This window comes from Coturnix japonica, chromosome 4 (genome assembly GCF_054131305.1).
Source record: "Coturnix japonica strain WE chromosome 4, WE-NBRP24, whole genome shotgun sequence".
In the NCBI taxonomy this organism is placed as follows: Eukaryota; Metazoa; Chordata; class Aves; order Galliformes; family Phasianidae; genus Coturnix; species Coturnix japonica.
Genome location: NC_140666.1, coordinates 23,066,648 through 23,079,892, shown reverse-complemented (window position 1 = coordinate 23,079,892; position 13,245 = coordinate 23,066,648). Strand labels below are relative to the sequence as shown.

Sequence of the window (13,245 nt, the reverse complement as noted above, 5' to 3'; positions counted from 1 at the left end):
TGGGTTTCCACAAGTCTGGAATTCCTATAGACTAGAGCTCCTCTTGTTTGAAGATAGATAGAAGAAGCTGGGGTTGTTTAGTCCAGAGAAGGCTCTGTGGAGACTTCATTGCAGCCTTCCAGTGCAGGAGGGAGAATGACTTTTAATGTAATAGTGATTGTACAAAGGGGAATGCTTTTTATCTAGAAGATGTGAGATTTAGATCAAAGGGTGAGGAGGATATTTTTCAGTCAAGGAGTTACGGATCTCTGACATAACTGCCCAGAGAGCTGTGGATGCCCCATCCCTGAACGTGGCCAAGGCTGAATTGTATGGGGCCCTGGGCAGCATGGGGAGGATGTGTCCCTGCCCACAGCAGGGGATAGAACTGGATGATTTTTAAGGTCTGTTTCAGCCCAAGCCAGTCTGTGATTCTGTGCCTTTATGATTCTATGATTAAACAAGCTGCAAACAGTCAGAGAAGCTCATGCTATCCATAACAAAAGAAGCTGTTATTTGGTTATAGGAACAGTAACGTGGCAACTACACAGATTTCATGCATTGACTTTGATATGAAGATCCACAGGTTTTTTAGAGAGTGGTGTGGGCAGAGCTTCATCAGGAAACATCTGTGTCCCCTTGTTCCTTTCTGCCAGCCTCTCTGGGCTCAGTAGCACTGATGTGCAGCCAGCATGACTGCCCTGTCCCCACTAGCCCTGGTGCTCCTTCTCCTCCCACTTCCCATTTGCAGCTCTGGCTCTGGCTGCTGCTTTGGTTGAGTCACTAAAGGACTCTGTGTCCTGGCCCCCCATGCAGTCTCCTACCCAGCACAGGAGATGCTGCTGCTGGTCCCGCACAGTGCTGCCTTTACCTCAGCCAGACCCTCCCTGCTTCCTGGCTGTGACAGATCTGCAGCAATAGATCAATATTCCAGGTCGTTTTTAAATTCACTTCCTACTACAGCATCCCTCTGGTCTCACTGCTTCCTCATCCACCCAACACAGCCCTTGTGCTGGGTCAGCACCCAGCCCAAGTTGCTCCCCTCTGCTTTCTACCATGAATCCTTTCCTTCAGCTTTAAATGTTCCTTCTGCTTCTCTGCTTTGCTCTCTCCTCTCTGCTGCATGTGCTGTTTTTAAAGTTTTTTTCTTGCACAGACTCACACAGTTGTTCATCAGCACCTGTTTGAAGCAGGCCAGGAAATCAGATGTACTGAACATGAAGATGCTTCATCCATGCTGCTTGTCTCTTAGCACCACTGCCCTCACCCACTCAGTTCTGGGAGCACAAAGGCACAGAGCAGCACACCTTTTCACTCTCTCACTTGCTCTGATAAGTAAGAATCTGTGCACAGAAACAATCTGTGGACCCACATGTAGCACCACAAGAATTGTACACATGAATCCTGAATCAGAAGTATAATTCAACACTGCCAGCAAACCCACTGCAACATTCACACTGAGAAGTACTGTTTGAGGGCCTTATTTTGGTGTATGGAAGCACTTCTTAGTGACACAATCAGAAAAATCCTTAAGGTGTGGTGTAAAATAAGACAACGTCACATTCTGTCAGTTTGCACCTTTATTTTTTAAAAATGAAATAGTCAAAGTACTTTCTTTTTCAAATATCGACACATAATATATTAACTTTTAATATTTACAGCGTGTTGCTGGGATGTTCTTGTAGAAAATGCATGCTTCTGGTCTGAAACCCAGAGCAAAATGCATCAGACCATGTAACTGCAGCCATGTAACATAACGTGTACAGTATCCAGTCACTATTCAGCACAGGAGTTAGAGCAGGAATAAAAAATTGGGATCTATTGTTTCCTAGCAACAAGGCTGAGGCTGTTATAACACAATTTCTGTAAGATCAGAACCTCTAACTGGTGTCGGACAGAAACTGAAGATCTTGGCATACATTGTAAACATTTTACTGTTCATGAGAAAGCGAAAAAGGAACGTTACTTGACATATATTGTATGCTATGCTTCTCTTGTCTTTTATCAACACTTCTGCCTGAAGAGTATGAAGACTTAATGTGTTATCATGGTTCATACAAGTAAAATACTGTCAAGGACACAATCTGATATACTAACATTTATTAAAAGGCTTAAGTCCACCACAAGATCTAAGGAAAAACTGGGAACTGCCGAATGTGTTTCCTTAGACAAGGAATGGCTGGTGGCCAACATTTGGGTGCATGCCCAATGCCGCTGCCCCATTCCTGCTGAGCTGTGGTTCTCCTCATGGCTGGGATGCTTGTGACCTGGTGATGGTTTGTGTCAAGGACAGGTTAAATAACAGTCAGTGTTTGTTGGGAAACCCTCGCAACCAGCGGTGTCAGCCAGGCCACAGCCTGTGCTCCCCGCAGCAACCAGCACCCCGGTAGGACCCTGCCCTTCTGCCTTCATTAAGCTCCAAGTGCAGCCCCTCTGCTGCCTCTTTCACCCTGAGCTCTATGTCTTCCCACAGCACCAAGCAGTGCCCAGACAGATGGACAGCCCTGAGGATGCTGGCAGTGAGCACCCAGAGCAGAGCCTGCTGCAGAAAGGAGAGGCTGTGTCTGGTGGGTGCAGCTGGGAGGGCACTGCAGAGCTTGGCCTGAACAGTCAACACAAGAGTACCGAGTTGCACATCGACCAGTTCATATATAGGTATTTGGCTATGTTCTACATATAGAGCTATATATATATATTTATACCTTTGAAATGTTGTAGGCTGGCTAAATAAATAGGAAGTAAAGGAAACGTTACTTGTACACACTGTTTGGCTGTTATAAAAAATATACAGCACATATATGATAGATACTTGGCTATGGGATAGTGTGTAATAGTGGGTCTTATTTTTTATTATTTTATAATTTTATTTATTTTTCCATTTTTCAAAACCTTGTTTGCAGTGCAGAACGCTAGAATCAAATTATCTGATTTAAAGAATGGTACACATTTCCATGCACTTTTTTCCCCTTTCTTTACTTTTACTCATTTGGGTCTCTAGGCGATAGTGCAAAATTAAAATAGCAAGAAAAAAAAGGAAAACTACAAAAAGAAACCAAAACAAAACCCAATGCTCAGAAATTATTCTAGCTACTAGAAGAAAATGGAGTCTGAACCGTTCCCTGCCTCCATCTGAGGTTGTTCATGGACACAGTGGCCCACAGCTGTTTGCTGTAGCTGCAGTTCTCAAGAATCGCTGCTGGCCCTTGCAGTGCTACGACTTCAGCCCCCAGTGCTCATTCATTAACGAATGCTCTTTAGCACTGTTGACTCAACATGCCACTTCATTTTAGTTTCTGAAACTGTTTTGAGAAGGCATTTTTTCCTTTTCTAGCAGGGATGCATAATATTGCCTGATTCTTCCTTCATCCAGATCCTTGTGAGAAATACTATTCAGAAAGATACCTTAGACTGTCCACCTTAGACTTATACCTTTAGGCTGTTCCACAGGGAAATTGCCAAACCTACTCTTAGAGACAAACTCGTAACACTTCCCACTCTTTGACCTTTTGGCATGATCTGAGAACAACAGTAATCAAGGCAGTATTAAAAAACACAGCTGTAGGTAATACAAAGTGCATTTCCTGCATATAATACAAATATAACTTTAAGAAACTAAAGGCACAAGCTAACTAAATAGGTATTACATACTAGAAATGCACAGTTCAAGGTAAATCTAATAGCTTCAAAAAATTGTTTATAATGGATATTTAAAGCAGTTCGAAAATGATACGTCATTATTGAATTGCAAAAAAGTATAATTGCTTAAAATATAATTAAAATAGACTCTAATATTTGACATCTTGGATCAGTGATAAAATACATCATTACGTTTATGAATGCACTCTCTATATACAATTCATAAATTATTCTTCCGTTGATTAAAAGCATATTAGAGGCTCAAGGATTTGAAGGTCCATTTTTAGGCTGGTGTGGAGGTATTCAAATTCTCCATGATTTCATGGAAAATTGTATCAAACGGAACTGCTGATGACAGCTCCAAATCCTGTACAACAGTTAATGATGAGCCTGAGCAAAATGTGTTTTGGTCCATGGGCCCCCCTGGCTGGGATGGACGGTGGTTGACAGGCCAGGATCTGCTCAACCCGACCCCGAACCTCTGAGCCTGACCCTCCACCTCTGCACCTTCTACCTGCTGCAGAAGGAGTAGAGAGATTCTATGTGAGGCTGAGACCCAGAGGGTCCAGGTCTCAGGTTCCAGTTCAGGCTCATCCCTAACTTTGGTACAATCTGCTCCACCTGCCCAAAAACAAGCTGGAAAAATGAAAATTTGTAAGGGAATAAAGATAAAGAAAGCACTTAGTTGGCTTCAGGAAATGTGAGCAGAAATTGCTTCAATATATTCACTATGTTTGTTTTGAAAGAAATGTGCAATAACATCACTGTTACAGATACATAGGCTCTATAACAAGACTTCTAGCTCTTTTGGAAAGTCAGCAAAGGAAATGTGCTTACCCAACCTCTCTCCTGGGCCCCCTCCCCCTGCCCATGATAATCAGGTCTGTTAAAATGACAAGTGAAAAGAAGAATCTCCTACTCTGCTATGAGAGAACTGTGCCAGAAGCGCATGATACCTTGGGAAATAAAAGTTTCTGCCCATGCAATATAATGCTTTTCTATGTGCTCTAGATATTGAGCTGAAAAGTGAAGAGTCATCCCCAAAATGTTCTACGTTTATCAACATATGTACTATCCACACTTGGGTTCATCAACTCTTGACCCACCAATCTTCTTCACACTTGGAATAACGATCAGTACAGTGGGATTATCAATTTGAGATGAAAATATCATGATGCCTAACCCAACACCGCCACAATTTCCAAATGATCTGTGAAAAGAAGGTCCTGGCCCAAGGACTACAGGCAGGACTGATCCCCTGCAGCTGCTCATGGCTGCACCATGTGGACCCTCCTGGCTGAATAGTGAAGGCTGTCCCATAAGCACTGAGCTAAAGCCCATTCTGGAGCCTACTGAAGTTGATGGGAGGCTCATGCTGACTGTGTTGATCGCCATGGACTGTTCTGGCCAACCAGGAACCTGACCGAGCCCCAGTTGTGCAGGGCAAGCCCTCACCCCCTGCAAGATCTGCAGCTCCATGTGTGCTGCTGGGCTCCACAACCAGTGCTGGGGGACATGTTGGGGAGAGGCCCCTGCACGCAGATGCAGACACAACACACTGTTCCTCGCTGAGTGAGAGAGAGGCAGCTATGGCCTGGCAAAGACAAAGCTCATGTAGGGCAGCCTTTAAGTGCTGCATCCAGTAAAAGTACTTATGTACTGTATCTAATAAAAGTTGGGTTAGAAAATCCCATAGATCACAGTTGCGACAAATGACATGTGCAGGGTTGGTGAGCAGCTACAAAGTTTCCATACACAGTCTGGTTTTTGTATGCAGTCCCTTGAACCTAGGGGAGATCTCAATGGGATAAAACTACCCAGTAAGTATAGGTTGCAGAATCAGGCTCTGTAACCCCTTAAATAACTGGTGAATTATTAAACCACCACCAACAAAAAAAAAAGTAGTGTTTCTTTAGAAGAAAACAGAGCATGCTGCGCTCACAACTGCCCTGCGCGCTCTGCTTCTGAAAGGTTTGAATACTGCCACACAAGAACTAAAAATCTTCACTGTAATCTCTCGAAGAGTTAAACGAACAATATTAAAATACCATCTTCTGTCACATTTAAAGGCAGTTGGATATGTTTTTTTCCTCTATATTTATATATACAGAGTTCTGATCTAGAAAAACCAATACAATAAACCATTTTACGTTTAAAAACAGGCAGTCTTTGGTGACGCAAAGGCAGAGATTTTCTTTGTTACCTTCTGCCTATTTCACTCTGTCTCATAAAGTGAATATTATTGGCACTGTCAGAAAGTTCGAGATACTGCTCCACTGACAAAACAAAATATCCATCGTAACCTTGTACCCTCCCAGTGTTTAGAAGCTGCTGTTTCTCTCCATCTGTCCATGCCCTAATCCCCTCTTCCCCTTCCTGCAGCCGTCTCTGCTCCTTAGTCCAGGCCTGAGCCACAGCTCTCTGCCTGGCTACCTCTAGGACATGGTTCTTTTCTTCTTCCACGGTCGTTCCATAGCGAACATTAAAGCACAGTGCGCCATGCTGCAGCTGTATGTCAGCAAAGCGTCTAGTCCTCCCATTGATCACGGAAGTCATTTGCGACACTGTGACATTCACACCATTCTCCAGGATGCGTCTTCCTCCAGTATTGCCAATTAGGGCCAAATCTTCTTCCAGAGACCCCAACTTGATGAAGTAATGTGTGTCCCGGCCCTCTATGGTGAAGTGTAGGTTTTCCAGATAGTGAGCATTGTTGAGTATGGCAGCGATGCGCCGGCTGTCCTCGTTAGCCACACCAATAATGTCTGCTGTGACGATGCCATCCTTGATAGCAAATTTGATGCCTTTTCCAAACACTGAAGGAATAGCTGCAAACCTTGGTTGCTTCACTCCATCATAGCACTTGCCATCACTATACCTGGGGGTCATGGGAAGTTGATCCAAGGATATAAAGTTTCGGAGTTGTTTCTGTAGCTCACACTGAATACCAAGGACAGTCTGGGGAAAAAAATACCAACAAAGTTTGATGAAGAGGAATCTCACAGTCCCACAGTCCCTACCAGTATCTTAACTGCTTAAAATAGATTTGCAATTGGTTTGAAAACTATCATACTCATCTATAGAGCCTGGAAGTATGTATAAGCTACCTAATTGCCAAGGGTACTACTTTAGGTATCTTGGACACTTTAGCTTCTAGAAAACAAACGGAAAACATATTTATCACAAATGCCATTCTCATATTTATCCTTTCTTTCTTTTTTTTCCTCTCTCCTGTTGTCACTCTAACAGCTGGTCTTTTGAATAGTAGGCATGGGGAAATCTAAACTCAAAATCTGTACTCTCATGCAACTCTAAGGAAACCACTTGTTCATTATTTCTTCTGTAAAATAGCAGTAACAGTTTTTATAGCCCATTCTTTAGGGAAAGCAGGCTGTGAAGGTCTCAAGATACTAGAACAATAGGAAGCAGGTAGGCACATCAGATCAGATCTTCCCCCCGCATTGTGGTGAAGAAAAAAATCTCCCTCCAGCCATCTATTTGTCTGTCAACACAATATATATCATTACACTGTTCTTGTGCCTTTGTTATAGCTTCTTCAATATGTCAGTGACAGTTTCGCATGAATACACTCCATGGACATGACCTCTATGTGGTCATCTATGCATGGGGAAAGAAGAGTATTCAGTGCTGCTGATGTGAGCTCACAACACTTTATGCTTCCTTTTCCTGGCTGCATATAAGAAAGGTATATATTCTACCTCTTCTATGTAAAATTATGTTTCTTTGTTAACAGATGCTCTTACGATTAAATGCAAAACATGAACACCTGCTCAGAACATCAGTAGCTGGCTCTTACAGTGATTCCTGGACCCTGTGAGCCGCTGCACAGCACTTCTTCAGTGCATATTAGCCCTGGAGCTTTACAGACCCTCCACAAACCTACAGTAACATCACTATTTTCCTGGAAAAACTATGCAGAGGATCAGAATTGTAAAGTTGTTTGTATTCTCAGTGATTTTGCACCTCTTGAGGCTTCTTTACTAAAAGATAAAAGTTGTTTTAATTCTTAAATTCGATGAAATTTTTGCAGTTCATTCAATTTGTGCATGCTTTTATCCATTTGCTGCAAAGTTTCTTGACTGTGTGCCTAAAAGCTTCTCATTAAAACTCTCCTCCACTTGATGCCAGTAAATAATGCGACAACATGAAGGCTTCTAGTGTAGTTAGACTATTATTTGCCTTGTCAATCAAGCAAAAAATACAGCCACATTGTTTCCTTGGTCTCCAGCATTTTCTAATCAAATTGCTTACTTTAGAAAGAGAAGTGACTGAACAGAGTGTTTGCTAACCTTTCCAGGATCCCACTCCTGGGTTTTTGTTTGAAGCTGTAGAAGTTCATATGTTGTCTCCAAAGCTTCGATCTCTGGTTTTGGAAACCCAGGTAATACATTGTGCAACTGGAAACCAAATAGCTCTAGCCAACTTCCAATGTCTACAAAACAGACAAAGAAAAAAAGGGATTCAGGAAACAAGGCATGTAAATCCTAGAAAAAGTCAGTGTAGTTTGCAGAAATCCAAGCTATGCAGAAATAATGATTTCACATCAATTTGTTTTCAATACTGGTTACAGCACTTATTGTAGGAAACAAATCATGTGATTATAAAGCATGGCAATAATCAAATCAATAGTGTACCTACTTTCTATTTATAATGGAAAAAAACTTATGTTACACCACTTCCATTCTCCCCCTTATTTTAGCATTTAAAGAAACAGCAGATACAACTGTTAATTACTTTATTGATTACCAAAAAGACTAAAAAAAAAGAGACAAAGCTCTGTAAGTTGTTAGCTACCAAAGGAATACAATAGATAGGAGCCAAATATTAACTTTAGATGTGTGCAAAGGATTTCTGGAATCTTGAATAAATGCCAGAATCTCTCCAAAGGCTGTATGTTCGTGAGAAATATGTTACTTTTACCTGTTGTATACTTAGCAACATCTTGGATCCTGCCAACTGGGTAGTTATTTTCAAATGAGTAGAGATTGAATGGTTGTGGGACAGCATTCAGGTGTTTCCATATGTGATGGTTTGGTGTTGTCCACCGACCAGCAATAACATCATAATCCCGCTGACCCAGATGAACCAATTTGGTGAGAGAATCATAGAGCCCTCCATGAAAACCAATGACAACCTGGAAATCTGGATTAGTGTCCTGGTAGATCTCTCCATATGGGGTGTACAAAATTTCTTTTATGACTTGGCCCCGACTGCTAAATACAGCTAGAGGTGTTCCAGTGTTGTCACAAGCAACATAGTATTCTTCTCCACTGCTTAATTCCATTGCAATGAGATGACCTTGAAGATCATAATACAGAGATGTTATTTCTGAGCTACTGTGATTGTACAAGTGAGTAACTCGTATTGGGTTGGAGAGATCAGCATAAAAGAACTGCAAGTGTTGTCCCAGGCTTGATTTGCTTGCAACTCGTCTTCCAAGACCATCATAACAGTATTGAACAGTCCAGCCAGACACTTTGTTGTATGCTTTGTTCAGCAGACCATTAGAGTTGTACTCAAAGATCTCATTGCCTCTTTGCCTGAGAAAACCATCTTCATCCATTTTATATTGAATTTCTCCAAGTCTGGTAATGCGATCTCTAAGGTCGTATCTCAGAGGAGTGAGGCGTGCACTGTTTCCATGGCTCAGCAAGTTGATGTTGCCGTTAAGGTCGTAGCTGTAGCGCCACTGGGTTTTATCATTCACAGACACAGTCTGAAGCTGGCCATCAGCATCATACTCATAAAAATACCGTGTGATATTGGCATCTACACCGACACGTATATCACAGATCACCATGCGGCCCATATTATCATACTGGATGGTCATCCAGTAAGCAATAGACTTGAGAATTTCATACTGTACTTCAATCACCTGGCCATTGGCACTAAAAATTTTGGTATGTTTCATCACAGTGGTGGTTATAACTTGATTTAAATCATAATTAATTACACTGAATTTCCCAAATTGTTCAGTCCTGCCAGAGACATCAACATAACGGTACAGATCAATGGGCAGAGGCGTCTCATTTATCATGGCCTGCATACTCGTGACACGGAAATTGTTGTAGCTGTAGTCAAACCTGGCATTTACGAGTCCTTCTTCACTGAACCTGAAAATCTGGCGGCCGATAAGTGGACCTGTCCACAACAAACAGGAGAAAGAGGATAAGCAAGAAGAAAAATGAATTATGTCCATAGAATACTTGCCCTACAGAGCTGGCACAGATGAGCTACCAACTCAAATAAACCCTTGAGCCTCATTGCTACTTGACTATCTCAGACAGTACCACTAACTATGTTAGATTATTCTCTCACAAACTTTTATTAATGTTTGCTCTACGTAATATTTATATTTTATTAACATTTGTTTAAATGAATGCTTTTTTATTCATAATTATGATTTCTATTTACTTGCAAGATAATTCTAAACTGAATTTATTTTCCATGGTGATTTCTTTCCTCATATGAACAGTTCTTTTGAATTTATGTTACATTATGGTATAAACAGGGAAACTTGAAAACGCAATCAATAAAACAACTTGATTTAGTATTTAGCAAATATCCACACAGTGGAATAAAAACAATCAAACATTGTAAGAGCTATTCCAAACCAAGCAATAAAAAGAAAACCGTATTTCAAATGGGGCAGCTATATATGCCTGTGGACGCAGACACACACGCACACACATTTTTCTATTGAAACATAAAAAATAAGAACTCCTAGACATAAAAAGAATGGAATTTCATGGCACATAAGTGCAGAATCAGGGCAAAAAAATTTAGCAAAGTAGTTATAGCTAGACAAACCTGTTTGCCTGTATCTGATGGTGCAGATGAAACCATCATGCATTAAGTGTATGGTTTTAATAACACCAGAAGATTCCTCATAGGTAAATGTGACCTGAGTAGTGTCATAAAGAATCTCAGAAAGCCGAGACTGTTTGGAGTACTTATAGAGGACTCTGCGTCCTGTGCCGGGATACAACGTTTGCAGAAGCCGTCCATCTCTGGTGACATCCTGTATGAAAGCCGCACCACTGTCCGGCGGGGTGTAGATGTTGCGATAGTACCCAACAGAGAGCATGGTCTGCAAGGCATGGCGTACCATGCTGGGCATGGTGACCGACAGCAGGTAGTCTGACTGGTCATACTCAAAGATGTAGCGGCGCTGGCTGTGCAACAGGAGCATCACAGACTGCAATCAGACAGGAATGGCAGTGTAAGAGGCTGATCAAGCACTTTATTATTCATCAACTATCTTCTCTTACTGTCTGTTTAACCCCAAGTCAAGCTTTCAGCTCCAGCAGACCTGGCCAGCAAGGTGACATGGAACAGAAGGAAAATTATAATAGGGTTAGAGGTAAGGAGCCCCAAACTGGAAGGCAGATGTGGCTCTCAGTGGCATTTCAGCCTCATGCTGACTTACTGCACTGCTTTGAAACATTTAGGTCATCCTCTAAGGAAACTATAACAGAGGGGACATTGTTCTTCACTCCTAGGTAGAGCATCTGTACCAGCAGATGTTTCTACAGGAGGTAGAAAGGAGAAACATTCGGTGCTGTGTACGTGGTGTTTAGCTTTTATTGGAACTGCATAGTTCTAGCCCAGCCCTACCCCTTTTCTGTACTTCTTCCATTAAATGCACACTGTCTCACAGCATGCACAGTAACTCTGCTTACACAGACAGATAAAAATGGACTGCAAGTTCTTTGGTGTGACTACTTCTCTCTCTCCCTCTTTTATTTATTTATTATTATTTTAATATACACAAAGATTAGGTCCCCAGCCTGCAGTAAACTACTGGCTGAACTCTATTCTAGCACTGATATGATCCTGCTCTCTATATACTGCTCCCATGCCTGTTTTTAAGCTGTCTGCCATTGACAGGGTATGAATAACAAGATCAGAAACAAGACTAATACAACTTTAGTGCCCCTCTGTGTCATTTTACAGCACTTTGAGGCTTTTCCCCTTTTGTCCAGAATAGTAAAAAGACAGTCAGTAGAATAGTTGGAGACTTATTATCTTGTCCAACTTACTAGGGGACACAATAAAGAGAAAACAAAATAATTCCCTATTCATCCTAATTATATTGTAGTAGATCTTTAACTATTTGCACAGACGGGGTTCTAATTGTTTTAAAGAGTTTTGGAGGCGGTGAAACATCTCCCCAAACTGACATTTTGCCAAAGCAGCCAGAGCCTGGTCAGTCGCACACAAAGACTGGGGCCACATGGAGGCCAAGTGCCACTGGCAACTCCACGCGGCTCGGCTGGGAACAGGCAACTGCTGGGCACAGCCACTAGATGTCATTTGTGCCCAACACATGCACACAGCCCTCGGCCAGCACCCACGGCAGCGAGCAGCAGAAACTGGGGAGGGATCTCGGAGCGTGCAGAGATTTGGGAACGCCATTAGCTAATGGAGGAAAGTGACTTAAAGAAGGGAAAGTAAATGTGGTTAGTGAGAATTATGTACGGGGACACAATCACGGCGCCTTTGAAAACACAGATCATTTTGACTAGCTCTGGGAAGGGGAAATCTTTTTGAAGATACATAATAAACTCATCAGGTGCTAATAAATGGGAAAGTAAATAAATAGGCGTTGGAAGAGAACTGTATAATTGATTTTTTGATAAAAGGAATTATTGGTTCTTATGAGGTTTCAGACAACATTTAGTAATCATTACTTAATTAACACAATGAGCTATTGACTTTAATGGGCCACAAAATTATATCTCCATGTCTAATTCTGACAATGAATTCATCTTCCTTTGGCACGAGGAACAAATTGTGATGAAAGTACATTAAATAGCTGGGAGATTATGTCCATGGTGTGTATGACTTTCAATAATTTAATGACAAGTTGCAGCATAAATCAAGCCTGCTGCTACCTAGGCCAGTAGGGTTCTGTCATTTGCTTCAACGTGATCGGGATTTGTCCACTTGTGCAGAATTCCAGAATGACAGATTTAAGTCATACTATATTTATCAGCTCGTCAGAAACTACAAGCAGACAAAGTAGTTGGAAAGATAAAAAACATACATCTTTCCAAAATTATGGTCCATTAGGCCCAGAGAAAAAAATAACAGATTCCTCCAAAAGGCATGTTGCCCAAATATTTGAAGGCTGCACAAATGCCTGTTTACTTACAATTTGCAGAGTGCACAGACAAAAGGAGCCCTGACAAATTTATCTGAACCAAACTTCTGAAGCTTCCAGGGTTTGCCAATCTTGTTAACAAGTGCAAGAACCATACTGCATGCAGACAAAGAAAGAATCACATTTTTATGCATCATTTTTTTTTTTTTTCTCTGGGTTAGATTTAGGGGTTTTTTGGTATATTTTTTTGGAGGATCAGGCTTAAATACATTCAAAATAAGTACAGCAAAGTTTATCTTAAAAGTACACATTTGGAACTTTTTAATATATAAATAACTTCAAAGTCATTGGATTTCTCGTGTGTAACATCCGCTATCAGTTTTACCTCACCTGCCTCCTCCTATCCATCCCCTGTGGTAAACAGGTTCAGAAAACCGTTCCGGAAATTCAGAATATATCGGATAGTCTGAGATGCTGCCATTCAAAACCAGAGTTCTGAAGGA

At 41.5% G+C, this 13,245-nt stretch overlaps 1 protein-coding gene across 13 annotated transcripts in view; it reads right to left on the bottom strand.

Moving 5' to 3' along the window:
• Positions 1-1,543: 1,543 nt before the first annotated feature.
• Positions 1,544-13,245, bottom strand: part of TENM1 (teneurin transmembrane protein 1) — a 782,075-nt gene continuing 770,373 nt past the window's right edge. For all 13 annotated transcript variants that reach the window (XM_085546285.1, XM_085546289.1, XM_085546287.1 and 10 more), the window contains 4 exons: positions 10,447-10,834; positions 8,557-9,777; positions 7,926-8,068; positions 1,544-6,573 (listed from right to left, as the gene is read on the bottom strand). In XM_085546285.1, the coding sequence (XP_085402411.1) occupies positions 5,815-6,573; positions 7,926-8,068; positions 8,557-9,777; positions 10,447-10,834 (2,511 nt within the window). In that variant the 3' untranslated portion in view covers positions 1,544-5,814. The remainder of the gene's footprint in view (positions 6,574-7,925; positions 8,069-8,556; positions 9,778-10,446; positions 10,835-13,245) is intronic.